Below are 18,242 nucleotides of genomic sequence, written 5' to 3'. Positions count from 1 at the left end.
TACTAACTCAGCTCATGCGTCACCCTTTTGAGCCGATCCATAAGGTGGACCTAAAATTTCTGTCATGGAAAGTGTCGTTGTTACTAGCCTTAACATCTGCTAGAAGGGTAAGCGATATTCAAGCATTTACATCTAAAGCACCTTTCATCCAATTCACCACGGACTCAGTGGTACTGCGTACTAATCCAACGTACATGCCTAAAGTGCCTCTGGACTTTCATCTGAATGAGCCGGTTGTCCTCAAGACATTCTTCCAGCCCCACAGTCTACGGCTGAAAGAGCACTACATTCATTAGACATTAGAAGATTTCTTAAGTTTTATCTCTCCAGAACTTCTGGCATCCGCAAGACAGACCAACTGTTCGTGGCTTATGGGCGGCAACGCCGGGGCTGTGCAGTTTCAAAACAGACCATTGCTAGATGGGTCTCCTCTACGATTGGACTTTGTCATCAGCAGGCCGGTAGACCCTTACAGGCCTTGCCAAGAGCACATTCTACAAGGGCGGTTAGCTGTTCCACTGCCCTTTTTGCTGGTGTGCCTCTTCGACAGATCTGCAGAGCTGCTACATGGTCTAGCAGGCACACCTTTACTAGACACTACTGTCTAGATTCAGCAGACGACGCAGATGCTTCGGTTGGAAGAGCAGTGCTGCGTAATCTTTTCAAATAAGGTGAGCCTCTGTTTCCTCCTCCTCCTATATGCTCTTTAGACGTTCTTTCAGATATTGTATAACTGGTATTCTGTTATATATATATGTATATATATATATGCATTTGATACTCTGACGTCTACGAGCCTTATGTTAGGAGTACTGCTTACTATTCTGATTCAGGCATGTGAATCTATGAAAGACACCCCTAATACTGGAGAAGAACAATAGTTACTTACCTGTAAACAGGTGGTTCTCCAGTATTGGTGTCTTTCATAGATTCACATGCAACCCGCCCGCCTCCCCCCAGAGACTCACTCAGGCATTTTAGGGTTTCACTCCCGTGCGAGAAAATCTGAGAGCCTGAGCCTCTGGTGAGGACATTCTGGTGGGTGCTGTCGCCTGATTGGCCGCAGTTTGGACTAATACATAACGACTAGGATAGTCACTAATGTGGAAGTTTTTTCTACTGTAGCTGGTGCTACTTTACTTCCTGGTTTGGTATCTCTGATATTTGCTATAAGTTTTATGGCATTTATTGCTTTTATATATACCGTGGGACTCCCACTCCGACGACGGGGAATGATTCAGGCATGTGAATCTATGAAAGACACCAATACTGGAGAACCACCTGTTTACAGGTAAGTAACTATTGTTCTTCCTTCCCACCAATGACAACCTTACATTCAGGAATCTTTATTACTTTTGTATCACAATCCAGAACTGTGCTAGAAACATGCATCACTTTGAAAATTACCAAATTCAAACCCTCCTGCAATTATTGCCCCTGTTGAATAGTGTCTGTACTGTACAAACTCTTGATTAATGGCCTTTCTTGCCACACCTTCGACAAGTGGATAGCTTTGCATAACAACTAGGACTGTTTGAAGTGTGATTTGCATTGCCACAACGATAGCATCTGAACTTGCCAGGTAATTGTTTCTGTGTTTCCAAATTTTGTTTCCTTTCTTTTAATTTCATCATCACAAGATTTTTCATTCACCCTGGCTATCTCGGCAATAGCTGGTTCATCATTTCATATTTCCTTGATCCACCTTGAGGTGTGTTCAGTACTTTAAATTATAGGGATGACCTCCTTTAAGCTCAGGTTGTTTACTAAAGGTTTTCATTGAGCTTTCCAATTGTTGGTTTCTTATGCTAATTGGTCTCTAATAAGCAAGTCAGTGAGTTCGCTAAATTCACATGTTCTTACTAGGTTCTTTAAAGAGGCTACATAGTTGGTTTTATTTTCCATTTTCCCTTGGTGTCATGAGTAAAATGTATGCCTATCCATCACCTCATTTATCTGAGCGCCAAAGTACAGTTCTAGCATCTTCGCTGATATTATATAAATATAAGTTGGCTCACCATCCCATTGACCAACTGGAAATTCTTTGTGGCTGTCATAGATATTCCTGCCCTCATTTTGTAAATTGGGAATTAGAATTCCTTTCTTTCAAGTGGACGGAAACTTTTTTCCCATTTGCAACCAGATAGGAATCAAATAGTTTTTTTATATCTCTTCCACGTTAAAAGCGCCTCACCTGCATCTGACAGAAAACAAAATAACACAATTACCTAAAGAAATAAATGTAAATGGCTAACGAAATAAACAAAACATTTTTAATTGTACCCTGTGGTTATGTGTTACTACTCCCTCAAATGACCTTCCAGCTCTGTGGACGTTATGTACACCTCCTGTGTCACTTTGCAGGTAGAAATCAGAAATCTGTAGAATTCACATTACAGCAGTTTATGTCCTGCCACAGTATTCATCATCACAAGTAAGCTCAGTCTAGTGCACTTCTCAGTGAAGAGACTGGTTCCTGATTCAAAATGGTAGCCCATAATGCGTGTTGGGTCACATTATGATGTAACGCCGTAACCAATAGAGAGGCTTCTCTCATGCACAATCAAATGTAGGCATGGTAGTCAACGTAGGTGTTCCTTTCATGCGCAGTACACTGTGGTTGTGCACTCGAGAAGCACACTCGTGCAGCTTCACTGCGTGTGCTCGTCTTATAAACAAACAGGACTTTTACTGCCTCAACATTCCACTTGGCTGGCAATAAAAATGAAAATAAATTGTTACTAAATACTAATGGAGAAGGTCATCTAATGTGATTCTTACCTCCTTCCGCTGTCATACTGATTCTCAGTCACAGCAGAAGCAGTTGATTCCACTCATCGCAAACTTTCTGGGGTGGTGATTGAATGTTTTGCTCCTGCGCAAGATCCTCGCCGCCACATGGTGCGTCTTAGTAGAATAAAGACTCACAGGAAGTAAATTATTCCTTAAGTTTTATTTCAGCATCTATGTTACCATCACCAACAGTCTACATTGTATTGTATTGTAATTGAATTTATATAGCACTTACTACCCCTAACGAGGCGTCAAAACGCTTTTTCGGCAAGTAGCACGCTACTCTGGGACCCATGGAGGATTAATGTTGAATTAGTATAGTGAAATATGAAAGTAATTTTAAGTGGTGGATAGATTAGTCAGTTATTTGGATTTGGAAGTATAGCAGAAGGATAGAAGAGGAAAAAGGTTTGTATTTATATAGCGCTTGTTTCCCCTGATGGGGTATTTAAAGCCCTTTTTTTTGGCGAGTAGCACGCTACTCCGGAAACCCATGAAGGATTAGTGGTGAATTAGTATGGTGAAATATGAAAGTTATTTAAGTGTCAGTCAGTATTAGTCAGGTATTTGGAGTGAGAAGCAGAGCGGAGGGATAGAAGGGGAAGAAAGGTTTGCATTCATATAGCACCTGTTACTCCTGAAGGGTGGATTAGTGTTGAAAATTAGTATAGTGAAATATGAAGTAATTTGAGTGGTGGATATGTTATTCAGTTATTTGGATAGAGACGGGTAGGCAGGAGGATAGAAGAGGGAGAGAGGTTTGTATTTTTATAGCTCTTGCCACCCCTGATGGGGTTTTGAAGCTCTTTTTTGGTGAGTAGCACGCTACTCTGGAACCCATAATGATTCGTGTTGAATTAGTATGGTGAAACATGAAAGTAATTTGAGTGGTGGATATGTTAGTCAATTATTTGGATTGCGAAGAGGTAGAAAAGGGAAAAATGTTTGCATTTATACAACACTTGTAACCTTGATGGGGTGTTGAAACGCTTTATTAGTGGTGAATTAGTATAGTGGAATATCGAATTGAGAAGTGAACATGTTAGTCTGTTATTTTGATTGAAAGGGATGGTGGAGGGATAGCAGAGTGAAGGATTTGGATATATATTTTTTGGAGGTCATAGCAGTAGGAGGAGAATGTTGGATGAGTAAAAAGGAGTTTTGGAGGGGAAGGGTCAGAGGGAAGAGTTTTGAAAGGTTTGTTTTGGGGGATCGGTAAAGTAAAAAGAGGTGTCAGACGATGCAAGGAGGGATTGAGTAGAGTAGAGATTCTAGCAAGGGTTATTTTGAGGATCATAGTATTGGTATGGGGGTTGAGATAAATGAGAGTGATGTAGAGGATATATTGATAGACGTATAGTGTGAGAAATAGGGTAGTGCATTGGAAAGAGTAGTAGAAAGAAGTTTGAGATGAGCCAGAAAGTTGGGCTAGAAGATATATTGAGAGAAGTATAGGCTGAGTATTACGGTAGTGCATTGGAAATGCTAAATTAGAAGAAAGTGATAAATATATAGATCGCTAAGTACATTGAAAGTATATAGATGCATAAAGGAAGTAAGTATATGTAGATTAAAGATATTGATAGAGGTACAGGATGAGAAATAGGGTAGTCTATTGGCTATGCTTTTTCAGTAGAAAAGTAACAAACACACAGATCCAAGTACATAGGAAGTTCATAGATGCACAATGGAAGCAAGTACATGGTAGCGGAATACCGAATAGCTTACTGTGGGCCCATAACCTAATCTCCACAATCAGCATTAACTGATGAGTTGCATTCATTACACAGATGTAGATTTTAGGGGCTCACCACCAACCTCCGCTGCCAACTCTTGCTCATCCCCTCAAGTGTTCCAATCTAGAATCGAACTCTTGAGCAGGACACTTTGCACACATCCAACCAAGCCAGACCACAGCAAAATACATGCAAATTCATCTCGTACCTTACACCAGTGGTTATTAGCAAGTGGTCTGAAAACCTCTGGAAGTCCACGAAGCCTACTCAGGAGATCCACTTCTGTTTAGAAAATTAAATAAGACTAACAGATTACTAAAGTGTATTTAAATAAAGAAGTAAATTGTAAAACTTAAAATTATTTTAAAACGTGTGAATGTGTAGAAATGTGAGGCTAAATATTAAGTTGGGATCAACAAATGGAATATAGTGTAGACGATGAGTTGCCTTAATTTAGAAAAGCTCCAACCTTACTATTAAAAATAAAATTATGAATAATATTTTGTATTTGTGTAATGTTTTGTGGTTCAAATCATCGAAATTGCATAGGCCGGGGATTCCCGGCTTCCCCTAATGACTCAGTAGGGGTCCCCGATTCCAATAATTATTCAGTGAGGTTCCAGTAATGATTAAATGGGGGCCACAGAAGCAAAAAGGTTAAGAACCATTAATGTAGACTTCTTCCCCGTTTTCTTTATTAAATAAGGGAAGAGAAGGACGTCCTGACTCAGATGCAACCATTAGTGACCATATTCTGACATGAACTTAGTGGTTGAAGTGAAGTTTTGTTTTGTGATACCTTGCTGAAGCGCTGTTAAAAATAACTTTAAATGTACTGGCACATAGGCGATGAATCATAGCAGCTGCAATTGGAGAGGAGTGAGTGGGTACATGTACTGTTCTGCAATGGTATAATGCATTCACCTCAGGAATTTGTATTTGTTCTCTTGGTTATAGGTTAGAATTCTGGTGGGTCCATTCAGCCTATCATCCCTCCGTGGTCGATTCATTTAGTAAAAATAATTTTTGGGCTAATAATAAATAGTGTTTTTCTGGACCAAGGCGCATTAAAGGGTAAATGTGCACTTTACAAATACACATGATCAATGGCCTAATTATGAGTTTGGTGGTCCAATAGACCGCAACCCCCCGTGGAGGTGCATTGTTAGTCGGAGACCGGCGCACCAGTGGTCCGACCACTGCATTATGAGTACAGCGGTGAGACCGCCATGGGACCGTTGCAACCGCCAGGCATTGTTGCAGCGGTCATGAAGCTGCAATATAGTTGTTGGTGCCGATGCGGCACCGCCAAGCATATTATGAGTTTCCTCACCCCCAAAGTTTTTATTGCAGTGAGGCCATCATGAAAACAGTGGCAGTGAGGAAACAAAGGGGGCCCTACATGTTGTGCTCCCATGTGTGCAGTCACCCGACCCATTTCCTGCATGGCATAGACTTTATAGTCCATGCCGTGCAGGAACGGGCTTTGGCTTTCCCATTGCAGTGCCTTTTTAATAGGCACCGCTATGGGAACTCCAAAGAACTGCCCCGCCAGACCACGAGATTACTTGTAATCTGGCAGGCAGGCGGCTGTAGAGTGTGGCAATCCTGGAGCGGGGCGCTGGCGTGGCATCCCGCTCACAGACCATGAAACTCGTAATCAGGCTCTAAGTTATCGTCATGTTATGTAGAAGTAATTATGAGCAGCAGTATGTTGGTACTGGAAGAGTAGGCTTTTCAAAGGATATGCAAAGCTAGTGAACTATTCGTCTGCCAAGTTTTAGGCAATTTTTTATAACTTCAACTGTAGACCTTCATGAAGTTGTTTAAGCTTTTATATAAAACAAAGTGGAAGATAATATAAAATTCCACAAAATCTACTTCTTGCAGATTAATCCACACGCAAATATAATTTTGGCAGTTACATCTCATGAAACGTCCCAAAGTTGCAGAGATGTCAACCATGAACAACCTCGACGGTGGAGGATTCTGCCACTACCCACTCCCAGCTTCAGTCTTCAGATGGTCTCAGTCTAGAAGAAAGGTCCAAGTGGACTTCCCATCTCAGGGTGACTCCTGAGCCCGGGGCGAGTCCGACGGATGTGCTGGGGGGAGAAGCTGCTGGTAATGAATTTTACCAGGTTATTGGTGCTGCTCACACTGCTACCACTCTGATGGTACTCATTTCACCAACCTGTGGATTTTTATTTATATTTTCTGAGGCCTCCCAAAATCCTTGCAACGGAGCTTTGAATTGCACGTGCATTCATAACGCAGTAATGAGGGAAAGCCCGTCCATTTTTATTCTTTTAAAAAGAAAAACAGCTCTTTAATAACATGCTAAAATTCTCAGTTGTAAAAATATTAATGAGTGAGGAAAGTCTAACAATTATAACATTGAACGTTAGAATGATAGGACCCCAAATTGTTTTGTCCTGGTTCTTGTTGCTTCAGAAGCTAGTTTGAGGTGCGGACTATGGCAGCCATGGCCGCTGCAGGTAAGAGCCGTGGGGCAGTGGAGCCAGGTGAAGGGGGATTTCGAGAGACGACCACAAGGGGCAATTAATTATTTGTTTAATTTTCCCTCGTGCCTGTCTCTAGAAATCCCCCTCACCTGGCCCACCACTCTCACCTGCAGCGGCCACAGCTGGACTATGGTTCGGGAATCGGTTTGGGGTCAGTTTGAGAATCTTTCACAGTAAACACTGGCCAATGTTGTCCTACGAGCCCCAGCACCATGGAGATGCCCGGAGCCATCAAGAGTGCTGAAATGGTTGAACATGGGTGACATTGGCGGTGCCCTGGGTACCCTTAATAGAACAGTCAGACACTCATCACGCGTTGTCCTGAGTAGTCACTCTTAGGATTACCCAGCCAATTCTGAGTGGCCAGTGGCGCAATGAAACTAGAGGGGGCCCCCCTGCAAAGTACATGGAGAGCCTCCAGACCCACTCAAGAGCTTTCTGGCCAGCAGCCTGCCATCTGTGCACAGTGTCAGAAGGGCTGCCCCAGGAGCTCGGGCCCCCACACCGCGGGGGCTAATATTATGCAGAGTGGCCCGGACGCCGGGTACCTAATATTACTGGATACGGGATACCAGACCAAATGTTACTTGGTGCAGAAATGGTAAATCCATTGGGGCTCAAGACCACAGCAAGGGACAGAGTCACTGCCCAGCCCCTTGCCATAGCGGCAGGGGAGCAGGCAAAGCTCCCCCGAGCAGCCAGACCTACCCACCCTTATGTGATCATCCCCTGAATACTACCGGGAAACCTGCACTGGCTTCATCTCTCCTGTTTACCAGTTGTTGTGAGAAGGTGATAAGTTAGTTACAGAAACGTCCCATAATCGGGGATACCATACGGAAAGGACCGAGTAATCCCTGGTCCATCCCCATTCCTTGGACTAAAATGTGTTCAACATGTATGTTGAGCCTCTTACAGAAATTCTCCGAAACTCAAAGGTATCCTTTCACATGTACGCAGATGACACCCAAATATATATCAAGATCGCGTCTCTGGAAGACATCAAGTTAATGAATGAGGCCTTAAAAATGTCATTGCAATGGCTAACGAACAATCATCTGAAACTAAATGCACATAAAACAGAGTTTCTTACTAATTTCACCACCAAAGAACCATACTGAAGTAAAGGTATGGACCATACTGGTGACAGCGCTAAATTGCACCCCTACCCTAGTTAACTCAGCGAAATCACTAGGAATTACATTGGATGAGAACCTAGACATGAAAGCCCACATTAAATCAATGGCAAAACGGGCCCGCTTTCATTTGAACTACATTAGAAAAGTGAAACCATTCATCTCTAAGGCGGATCTCAAACTGGCAGTCCAATCCTTAGTTATCTCGAGGATTGAATATGGATGCACTACCTTAGCAGGTCTACCAAAAATCTCCCTAGCACCACGAAAAGCATGCCTCAATGCAGCGGCAAGACTCATCACCGGATCGAGGAAATTCGACAATATCTCTCCACACCTGAAAGCATTGAACTGGCTACCCTACGAAGCCAGAATTCAGCTAAAAATAGCATGTATCACCCACAAAGCGCTCCACTACAACACACCAAGATACCTCGCCAAGAAAATTGAATTATCCGGAGGAAGCAGACCAGCTAGGAGTGCCAAGGAGCTGGTGTTGAGACCACCCATGTTCATGAAGAAGAAAACGTACGATAGAGCTTTCTCAGGAACAGCTCCCAGAATCTGGAACTCACTCCCTCCAAACATTAGGAAAATTCGAAACACAGCAACATTTAAGAGGGAAGCGAAGATCCTTCTGATGAGTAAGTTCCTTACATAGGTAAGACAACTCATCACTATCACTGAGTCATAGATGTTCCAATACAGAACATCATTGTAGTAGAGAGAAAGTCACCGGCGTTTATGGAGATAACTGTTGTACAATACGACCCATGAACCAGGACTGTCGGTACACTTTGATACCAAAATGTATCCTTATTTCCACCTCATGTTACTGTAAATATGTATATGTTCACCCCCTAAAGGCTATATAATTACCAAAATGTATCCTTATGTATATCTCATATCACTGTAAATTTACATATATGCTTACCTCCTTAAGGCTGTATAATGACCCACCGCTTAACCGCTTATCGTTATGAATCGTTACACTATATAAGTTTTATACCTAACCTACCTCATGTAATGTAAAGCGCTCTGATACCTATGGGTCTTGTTTGCGCTATACAAAACTCTATAATAAATAAATAAATATTGGTGGAGGTAAGTCTTAATAGGAATCAATAAGAAAGGAAACACAATTAACCACTATTCCTATAGATCATTAAGACCAGAAAATGCCTCCAAAACATTGTTTCATGCAGTGCAATATTAGACAGAAAAACAGGAGGTTTATTAATTTATTATCGACCTTTGTTGTAGTTTTTTGCTCTGAGAAATGCAGTAGACAGAAACATATGTGCCTCTAGCTTGCCTTCTTTAACTATGGCAATGCTATCCAAAGCATTGATGAAACCATCTCATAGATTGAACCCAAGAAACTGGCAATTGAAGAAGCAGAGACGAATATCCTACGAAGAACATGTACAAACATTAACACTGCAGGTGAGAACTAGGTTTGATGGTCAAAGAAAGCCTGTAATAAGAGAGTGAATAAGGCCTGCATCTTGGCTGAAGCCCCATGAGATCAGAACACAAAGTACAACTATTAGACCCTAATATATGCAACGAAAGCTGGTGCGAGAATGAAATAAGCCAGAATACTGATCTCATTATAAGCAAACAATTCAGCATTTGTTACCACGATCCTAGCAGTGCAACTATATTTTCTTGCACCGACCATTTCTGAATGGAAAATAAATTGGTCATAATTGAAAATAAATACAAGATCATGTTGGTATCTATAAAAACAAGAAAATCAATACGCCGATGTATAAGACTAATAGAAACCTTCCTAAGTCAATATCTACTACTCCTGTCGTGGGCTAACACTAGACTACAAAGACTTGGTTTTCCCATGTCGAACAGACATTGAGAAAGATATTGGAATAAATATATTTGTTCAAAGCTTTGGACAAAGTTACAGAAGCCAAGCGGTTCAAATGGTTTTCCACCAGAAAAGGTGAAACAAAATATCTAGGGACCAAAATATTGTGACTAAGGTATCGAGGACCAAAATATCGACAAGGTGAATATCAACAGGTAAGTATTTGATGATACGTGTGTTTTTATGGCATTTATATGTGGGGTTAAGGATAATAAATCTATACTATCCTACATATATGTACCTTCACAATATTTTGGTTCTTGATATTTACCCAGGACACTTTGACCAACAATATTTGTTTTATCAATATTTTGATTTAGAATCTGCAATGTTGCATCCTGTAAAGGTGTATTTCAGTCATTAGTCACACAAAGAAATATGCTAAGCATTGTAAGTGTCAAAGGACGTACAATCAAAAGCACATAAACAAAGTTGTCCATTGGGGGGATTGGCATGACCCATCAGTTGAGAAACCTTTAAGCGATGTGAAAGATGTTGAATGTAGAAGACTTAAAACAAAGCATCTCAGTGTTCAAACTCCAGTTCCAGCACAAGCGTCAAAGGAAAGTAGTATCATGGGAAAAGAGAGGAACAACCAAGCACTCCAGCAATTAAATTCAGTGTTTTTGAACCAAACCTTTAACTCTGACCATGAGCCTTAGGCTTCTTTTATGCCACTTTGTGGAACTGAAGAAAGAGACTATTCCTGCAAGTGAGATGCAACTCCCTTATATTATTCAATTGCGGAGTTCATGTGGTAACACTACGGATGGGTTACGCCGTCTGTGTCTGAAAGCTCCAAGCCCGCCCAGGGGCCCCTTCAAAGCAGCAGTTCTCAGCAGAGTTCCCCTAGGTGTGTTATTCTTACAGAGGGATCATTTCCCCAGCTAGTGCATGAGTAACTGGATTTGTGAAAGCTCAACTCTGTCACCCTTAGGGGCACCTGGGGGCTGTGTCTCCGTCGAAGAGCCAAGTCCTGAGTCTCTTTCAGAAGCCTGCCAGTGAGGGGCCCGTACAGGGCTGAAGGGGGTGGTCGTTCCAGGTCTTGGCTGCAATGTAGGAGAAGGAACATGCGGCAGATGTGGGGAGGGGTCTGAGGGTGAGTGAAGAGGAGCATAGATGTCTAGCGGCTTGGTGGAAGTTCAATTGATAATTGAGGCAGACAGGTCCTTGGTCATGGAGGCTTTGTAGGCTGCATGAGTATCTTGAACTGGAATCTTTGCTGGATGGGGAGTCAGTGGAGGTTTCTCAGGTCGGGGGTGATGTGGGTTCGTTTGGGGAGGTCCAGGATGAGTCTGGCTGCAGCATTCTGTATTATCTGGAGTCTTCTGAAGAACTGGTTGGAGACTCAGAAGAAGGAACTACAGGAAGAAAGACAGTGGAGATACGATGAGGGGCTCAAGTCTAGCTCTAGATAAGTGACGATTAATCACACAATCCAGACAATTTTCATACAGCAACTAACACTGAAAAGCACAAGGACCATCAAGTGATCTGAACAACTTCCACTAATAATTTCAATGGTGGAAAACTTTTATATCCATCTATTCCTTCTCCCAAATGAAAATATTAGTTTTATACCCCTCTCTGCAATTTTACTTCCTTTATAGTGAGGTGCCAAAATAACTAACGTAGGCATGAAGCCACGTAATGTGATAGCCCAGCAATCTATGCAAAGTGAGGTAAGCATTCCTGAAATCCTGTGTAAATTAAAACTTATATGACAATGCTAGGAGGTGACAATCTAAGGGTCCATATTAGAACATGGATGAACTTTTTTTTTTTTTTTTTAACATCCGACAGGTCCAAAACCTTAAGTTTGGAGTCATGGAAGGCCATCCAAGCCAATGCCCTTGCATAGCAGATGGACAAAGCCGGGCTGGAGGTGCTCTGGCACCAATATCTGAAGAGCGTATGGCATGCCATAATCTGAGTGGATTATTACATCATTGTTTTTGGTGCATTTTGGGCAGTCGTATTGCAAACCAGTGTATTGAAAGGAAAGTTCTCCGAGCTAAAAACCTATTGATGGACCTGTTTCTACTCCATATCAATTTCACCTAGAGTCATATAGCAAGACTTACTCAGGAGGAAGATGATGAGTTCTATCTTTACCTATCCTTGCAGCAGAAGGTATTGGGATTGTGCTGAAACGCCATATTGCAACATTTCATACCTGATGTAAAATGTTCAAGAAATGTTTAACTTTTCCCGAAATATTCTAGAGCAAGATATTAAAATAGTAAATTTGCGTTCCCAGTCTCTGTAAAGCACCTGATTCTGATGTTAAACCATATACAGGATCTGGTTCTCTTTAAGTGCCATTTTCACTCTTTTTTTTGTTGATTTTGAACTCCATGAGGTGACTTATTATGCCTGAATACATTTTACTATGTATTTTTTGATTGTGATGTGTTGTGGTATCCACATCCCATTAGGTATCGCAGTACTCTTTGGGAAGCCTTTAACCTTTCTCTTTGATATTTCTTTCCCCTGTGGTTCCTTTCAAGCTCTCTGTTTTTCATGCCTGTCCTACGTTTCTGCAGGGCCTGGGTCATAACCGGATGTGGGGCCCACTGGACGCTACTGCGTTTTTGCTCATTCAAAGTATTAAAAAAAATAATTCCTTCGGGGAAAGATAAATCTTGGAAGCTAAATCATCTGGCATAATGTAGTACCATGGCCTTGTAAGATGCTAATTATTAATAATGAAGTCAGGTATGCTTATATTATACGTCTATAAATACTTTTTATTGCAGGAGCGAGGCACTAAGGAGGGCGTGGGCTGAGCCAGTGTCCTCTCTGCCCCCCTTTGACAGCTTGGATGTTCACGTACTTGATATATTGTATTGTATGTTGCTTGAAGGACTTATGCAGCTGCAAGTGCTGGAAGCGGTGACCTTAACCATTACTGGTCAGTGTACTCGTTGGGTTCTCACAATTCAATGGAGGGAAAGGGAACAGAGGCTGAAGTCATATCTCCCTTTTCTGGATTAACACAGGGTCATTTTAAGTATAAAAAGGACATTTGTGATTGTGATGGGCAGTGGAACTTTTGGGGCCAATTCAGGGAAAGGGTATAGGTAATCATCTCCCGCATACCAGGACATCCTTATCTAATGTAAATGTCTTTATTAAATTGAAAAAGATGAATGTAAATACAGAGATAGGTACATGTTTATTGACAACCATGATCCTCCAGTTTGACCTTGCAACTCAGCATTGGTCACGGGTCTTGACATAAAAAGTCTAATCAATTGGAAACATTTACATCACCTATTGAAACTGGTTGATGGCCCCGTGGGTTATAGCACCTCTGACTAGGTATCTTTAAATTAATAGAATCCAAGATGAAGTTAACTAAACGAAGTATTGAGGGCTGGTGGACAGCCCACTGCAAGTAACAAAGAGTAGAAAAGCACCTAAAAGGAGTGTATATTGACATTTAAAGTCTGTTGTTGGTTAAAAGTTGTCTTGTGGAACTGAAGACTTGAGATGTTTGTGGGAATGAGAGAAGAGAGGGAATGAAGAAAAGCTGTGAGAAACAAGTAAAGCATGGCAGCATTAGATACTAATGGGCATTACTAGTGGAAAGTACTGCCGCATTTTTATATCAACATCTCTCGAATTTGCATCCCGGTCTTGGGTGCCCCTTTTGCACTTTGATTCTCAGCTTACTTATGTCTACTACCCCTGCTGGGGTATAGGACATCACACAGGACTATCCTGCTATCTCTGTCTTGGACTTTTCTTTTAATCCCATTGGGTATAGTCCATCTCCTTGCAGTCGGCCTCAAGTCTTCAGAGCTGGGTGTTTCTCGGCCTTCCTCTTTTCCTTGTCCTTTTCCCTTGATGGTTCCAGGTCAGGGCTTGCCTGGTGGTGTTTGATGCGTGCTTGCGCAGGGTGTGACCTATCCAGCTATATCGTCTATTTACTAACCAACAGTGCCTTATTGGGTGAGATGAAAAGAGGTTCGGTTTAGAAAAAACAGGTTTATTATTTGTTCTTTTTTTCTAGCCTGTGTATTTAAAGCTCAAAGTGTCACAATTGCTTTAAGAAAGAATTTTATTGAATGAGTGAGTGAGTGCCCTGTGTCTATGGGGGCAGATTGGAGGGGAGTCATAGTTCTTACAGTATCCACACATGCCAACATTTTCAATCTGGGAAGTGGGAGATTTTGAAAACCAATTTGGGATTGCATTTAACTTATATTGAAGCAGAGGCAATTTCAGACAGGAGACAGCTAAAATAAAGCCATTTTTGGCTTAAAAAATCATGAGTCTCCCATCCGAATCGGGTCTATTGGCATGCATATTATAGGAAGCACCGACACTGGGGTATTTCAAAGCCAAACCACTTACATCAGGTTGCCAAAACTCGCTGTTTGCAGGCCAGAAGCACTTTTCTGCCAATGCTTCTTTGAAGGCCAAAAGACAAGACGTGTTAGGGGTTCTGAAACTCGACTGTTCACTAATTCGACTACTTTAGAGAATTTAGTGTCACCAGCAAATCACAGGCTACATTACCAACCGCAGAGATAAGTGTTACATGCAGTCCCCAGGTTTGAAGCCTGACATGTCTGAATTGGCCTTTGCTTATATCATTTTTTAGGTCTGGCATGGACAGCTTTAGCTATCTGCCTAACCACATGTAGTTAACAAAAAAATTAAAAAGCAGAATAGGGAGAGGGGTTTGGCGCCACACTTTTGTTGACAGTTTTTAAGAATCATTTGATTGGGTAGCAGTTGTGTTAGCCCCTTTATGACGTAGTTTTATTGCTCATAACTGATCATTCTGAACCGATGACATTGTTAATGCAGATCCAGTGTGTAATACAGTTGGAAGGGGCTTTGCATGTTGTAACGCTGGGAAGGCAGGCTCAATTCCAATAGGAAGGAGTTTTACATTGAGAATTTTGAAACAAACGCAATAGGAAAGGGCCACACATGGCAACATTTTGAAAAAGAAAAGAGGGAGCGTGTTAAAAAAACTTGGGAAATGTATTTTTCCTATTGACTAGTGTAGGAGAGTATGATCTGCTTACTATGGGTACCCCCACTTTTTGATGGTGTTTCACTGTTTTTCGACTACAGTCTGGCTGGGGCCCTGCCAACCAGGACCCCAGCTGAGCTGCTTCCTCTCTAAATTGATTGCATGTCCATAAGGTACACTCCAGATTGGTTACTAGGTTACCCTTGTGAGTTCCTAGTATATTGTACCTTAGGTACTAAGGGCATAGGTACCCCAGAGGCCTACCAGGGGCTGGAGCATGTATTATACCACCCCTGGGAAGCCTTCCAAAATGGCACCACAGGACTGCTACTGCAGTCTGGGTAAGGTGGTGCATGCACCCCTTACTAAGATATAGGTTACCTATATCTACCTTTAATCACTGACACATATAAACCGATCAGTCACTCCTATGGCAGGCCTTATCAATCCTGAAGGCAGAGTGCTTGGTTTTTTGTGAGAGGGTGCCCATGCATGAGCAGGACCCCTCTGCAGCTTGTGGAATCTATTCTCTGAAGCTATTCTGTGATGCAGCCAGACCATATACTCTTAAGTGCATTATAACCTCGTGGTAAATGCTAACTTTGAAATGGCTGCATGGAAACATGTTGTTTTTGGTGTCCAACACTTTAGAATCCTACCCCCCCACTCCACCCACCAGTCCTGGCGGCGGGGGTAGAATTCCACCCTTCTAGAGGGAGAAGACATGTACACACTAGTCTGCCTGGTAATAGTTGAAACGAGCCCTGGCATCACAAACTGGATGCCACAGACATGGGTCTGACCTCCTGATGCTGGATGAAACTCCGGCAGGGGAGGCCTGGACAATAGGTTTCTTGTCACAGGGAGGTGTAACCACCTCCCAGACAGGCTTTAGTGTATTGGGACTGGGTGGGAGCACTCAGAGAGTGCTTTTCAGACAGTGCTGGGGACACACTTGGTGTCCCTGTGCCTACCCCAGTTCAAACCGGTTGCAGGGGCACTCAGCCCCTGCTCTGGTGTAACCACCCCTCTTTCCTGACCCTCCCATAGGTGGGTCCCCAGAGTATGTCTAATCCCTTTTCTTAGTATAAGTAAGGGACCCTTGGCAACAAGACTTTAGATCACACCTGGATGAAACTCTGCTACATATATCCTGGAACTTCGACATTCTACATAACTAGAAGACAGAAGAATCTCCCTTGGGGTCAAGGAGGGACTCCCCTGTTCAAACAGGCACCAAAGAAGCATCTTGCTGGTCTGCATTTCCAAAGCTCCCACCGGACTCCGAAGTATTTGTGACACAGGACATGGACTTCCAGACTTCTCATAGGCCGACACGAGATCACAGCAAAGCACAGATCAGCATCCCTCACAAGATACGTGGGACCGGAACACCAGGACACGTGCACATTTCCTAGTGCATCAACTTTCCGAGCCTTCCCGAAGTTGTGCATTGGGCTACTTGTAGTCTAAGCCCAGAGAATCATCTGCACCGAAGATTGTGGGCCTACACTCCACGAGTGTACCGTGAGCCCGCTTCTAGCATTCCTGCTTGAGGCTCCTTTGCGATCCCATGTCCGTTGACTGGTGGGTCCCATCAAAGGTAACTCTACTTTTCCTTGAGCTTCTCTGGTTGCTCCAGACAAGCCCTGACTCCCTACCAAGTGGTGAGTCACCCAGACCTTGTTGGTCTGCACCGAAGCCTATCTCTGCTTTCTGCGTGGGTTGCTGTTGCCAAGGCTTGCTGGGTCCAATCCGGGCACCGACACCGCAGCACTCTACATCCTTTGTGGGACAGCTCGAATCCAGCTCCTGGTCATCGTCGACGTCTCCGGGACCTCGTGGCTGAAGAGTCAAGCTTCACCTTCTTCAACAGAAATCACCCAACATCGGTGGGCATCTGCTTATCGTCCTCCTGGTCACTGGCTAGAGACCCAGACTCTATCCCCTCTGCTTTCAGGTTCTTCATATCTCCGATCCAGGCTTGGATCTCTCCGGACACTTTCCTCTTGGACGCCAGCAGCACTTTGCAGCAGATCTCCATTGAAAACTACGATGAAGACGAAACCTGACATGAAAAGACACCTATGCACCCGGCTTCCCTGGGTGAGGTAACTCGAGGACTCCGGTGCTCCTGTGGGTCTAGACTCCAGAACCTTCTAATTCTAAAGGGGTTTGCTCCAAGTTCTCTTCTAAGTGTCCTTTATCTTTGAATTTCAAACTGTGACTTTCCCTATAGAAGTTAACCGTGATTCGTGGCTGTGTTTAGACACTGCACGTGTCCCCGTGGGTCCCCTGTGTCACTACCTTGGGTGGTTCCTGGTGGCCACGGCGGTTCTAAAGGCTCTAGGCCTTGTATCTATGCAACTCGTGGTTCTTATACCACTTTATTGATTTATGGTTTGGTACGCCCCTAGGGCTCAACGTATATTGTGCTCATTTACTGTGTGCTATTAAGTTTACTGAATATACTTTTGCCTCTAGCCTCATAAAGAGACTAGAGGGATGTGTTTAGAATAAATACATATATTTTATATATATACCTGGTGTGGTTCTCCTTTCATTTGATCAGTCACAAGATTATAGACTGATAAAACAAGATGCTTTACATTCCTTCAAGACTTAGCCTGAAAGCTACTCTCTACAGCTACCACTAGGATAGCTTTCTATAAGGTTGTCTTGAATGAAGGTTTTTTTTGTATAGTGCAACGTTCGCTCCAAGGAGCATTTTGGCGCTTTTGAGGACAGAAAGAAAAAAAGGTGAGAGTGCTAAATAGCACAGGAGAAAGGGAGACTTAGAGAGGGAAGTTTAGATTAGTGATAGCGCTAGGTGGTCTGGGGTGGCAAAAATCCATGTTTTGAGGAGTTTCCTGAAGGTGAGTTCCGAGTGGGTGTGCCTCAGCTTAGTAGGAAGGGCGTTCCAGGCTTTTGTGCCTAGTACCGCCATGGATTTTCCACCCCTAGTTTTCAATTTGAATTTTGGGACATTAGCAGGTTTTCTGATGTGGACCGCAGAGTTCGGTTAGAGTTATAGCAGTGGATGTTAGATCTCAGATATTCCGGACCTGATTCACTCACCGCTTTATAGGTAACTAGCAGCCCGTCCCGACGTTGTCCGGGTATGAAATAGAATGTGTGTAATGTGTGTATTTGGCAAGGGCAATTTATTTT

At 42.9% G+C, this 18,242-nt stretch overlaps 1 protein-coding gene across 6 annotated transcripts in view; it reads left to right on the top strand.

Moving 5' to 3' along the window:
• LOC144822215 (uncharacterized) overlaps window positions 1–18,242 on the top strand; it is a 512,171-nt gene that overhangs the window by 480,321 nt on the left and 13,608 nt on the right. For 4 of the 6 annotated variants that reach the window (XM_078679453.1, XM_078679451.1, XM_078679452.1 and 1 more), the window contains one exon: window positions 11,882–12,726. The exons of 1 other annotated variant lie outside the window; for it this stretch is intronic. In XM_078679453.1, the coding sequence (XP_078535579.1) occupies window positions 11,882–12,142 (261 nt within the window). In that variant the 3' untranslated portion in view covers window positions 12,143–12,726. Of the gene's footprint in view, window positions 1–11,881; window positions 12,727–18,242 lie in introns of those variants that run through there. One more of the 6 variants, XM_078679457.1, reaches the window with a different exon arrangement.

The sequence above is a fragment of the Lissotriton helveticus genome, chromosome 3_1, assembly GCF_964261635.1.
Source record: "Lissotriton helveticus chromosome 3_1, aLisHel1.1, whole genome shotgun sequence".
Classification (NCBI taxonomy): Eukaryota; Metazoa; Chordata; class Amphibia; order Caudata; family Salamandridae; genus Lissotriton; species Lissotriton helveticus.
Note: the sequence above shows the minus strand (reverse complement) of the source record. Positions and strands in the feature narration are given on the sequence as shown.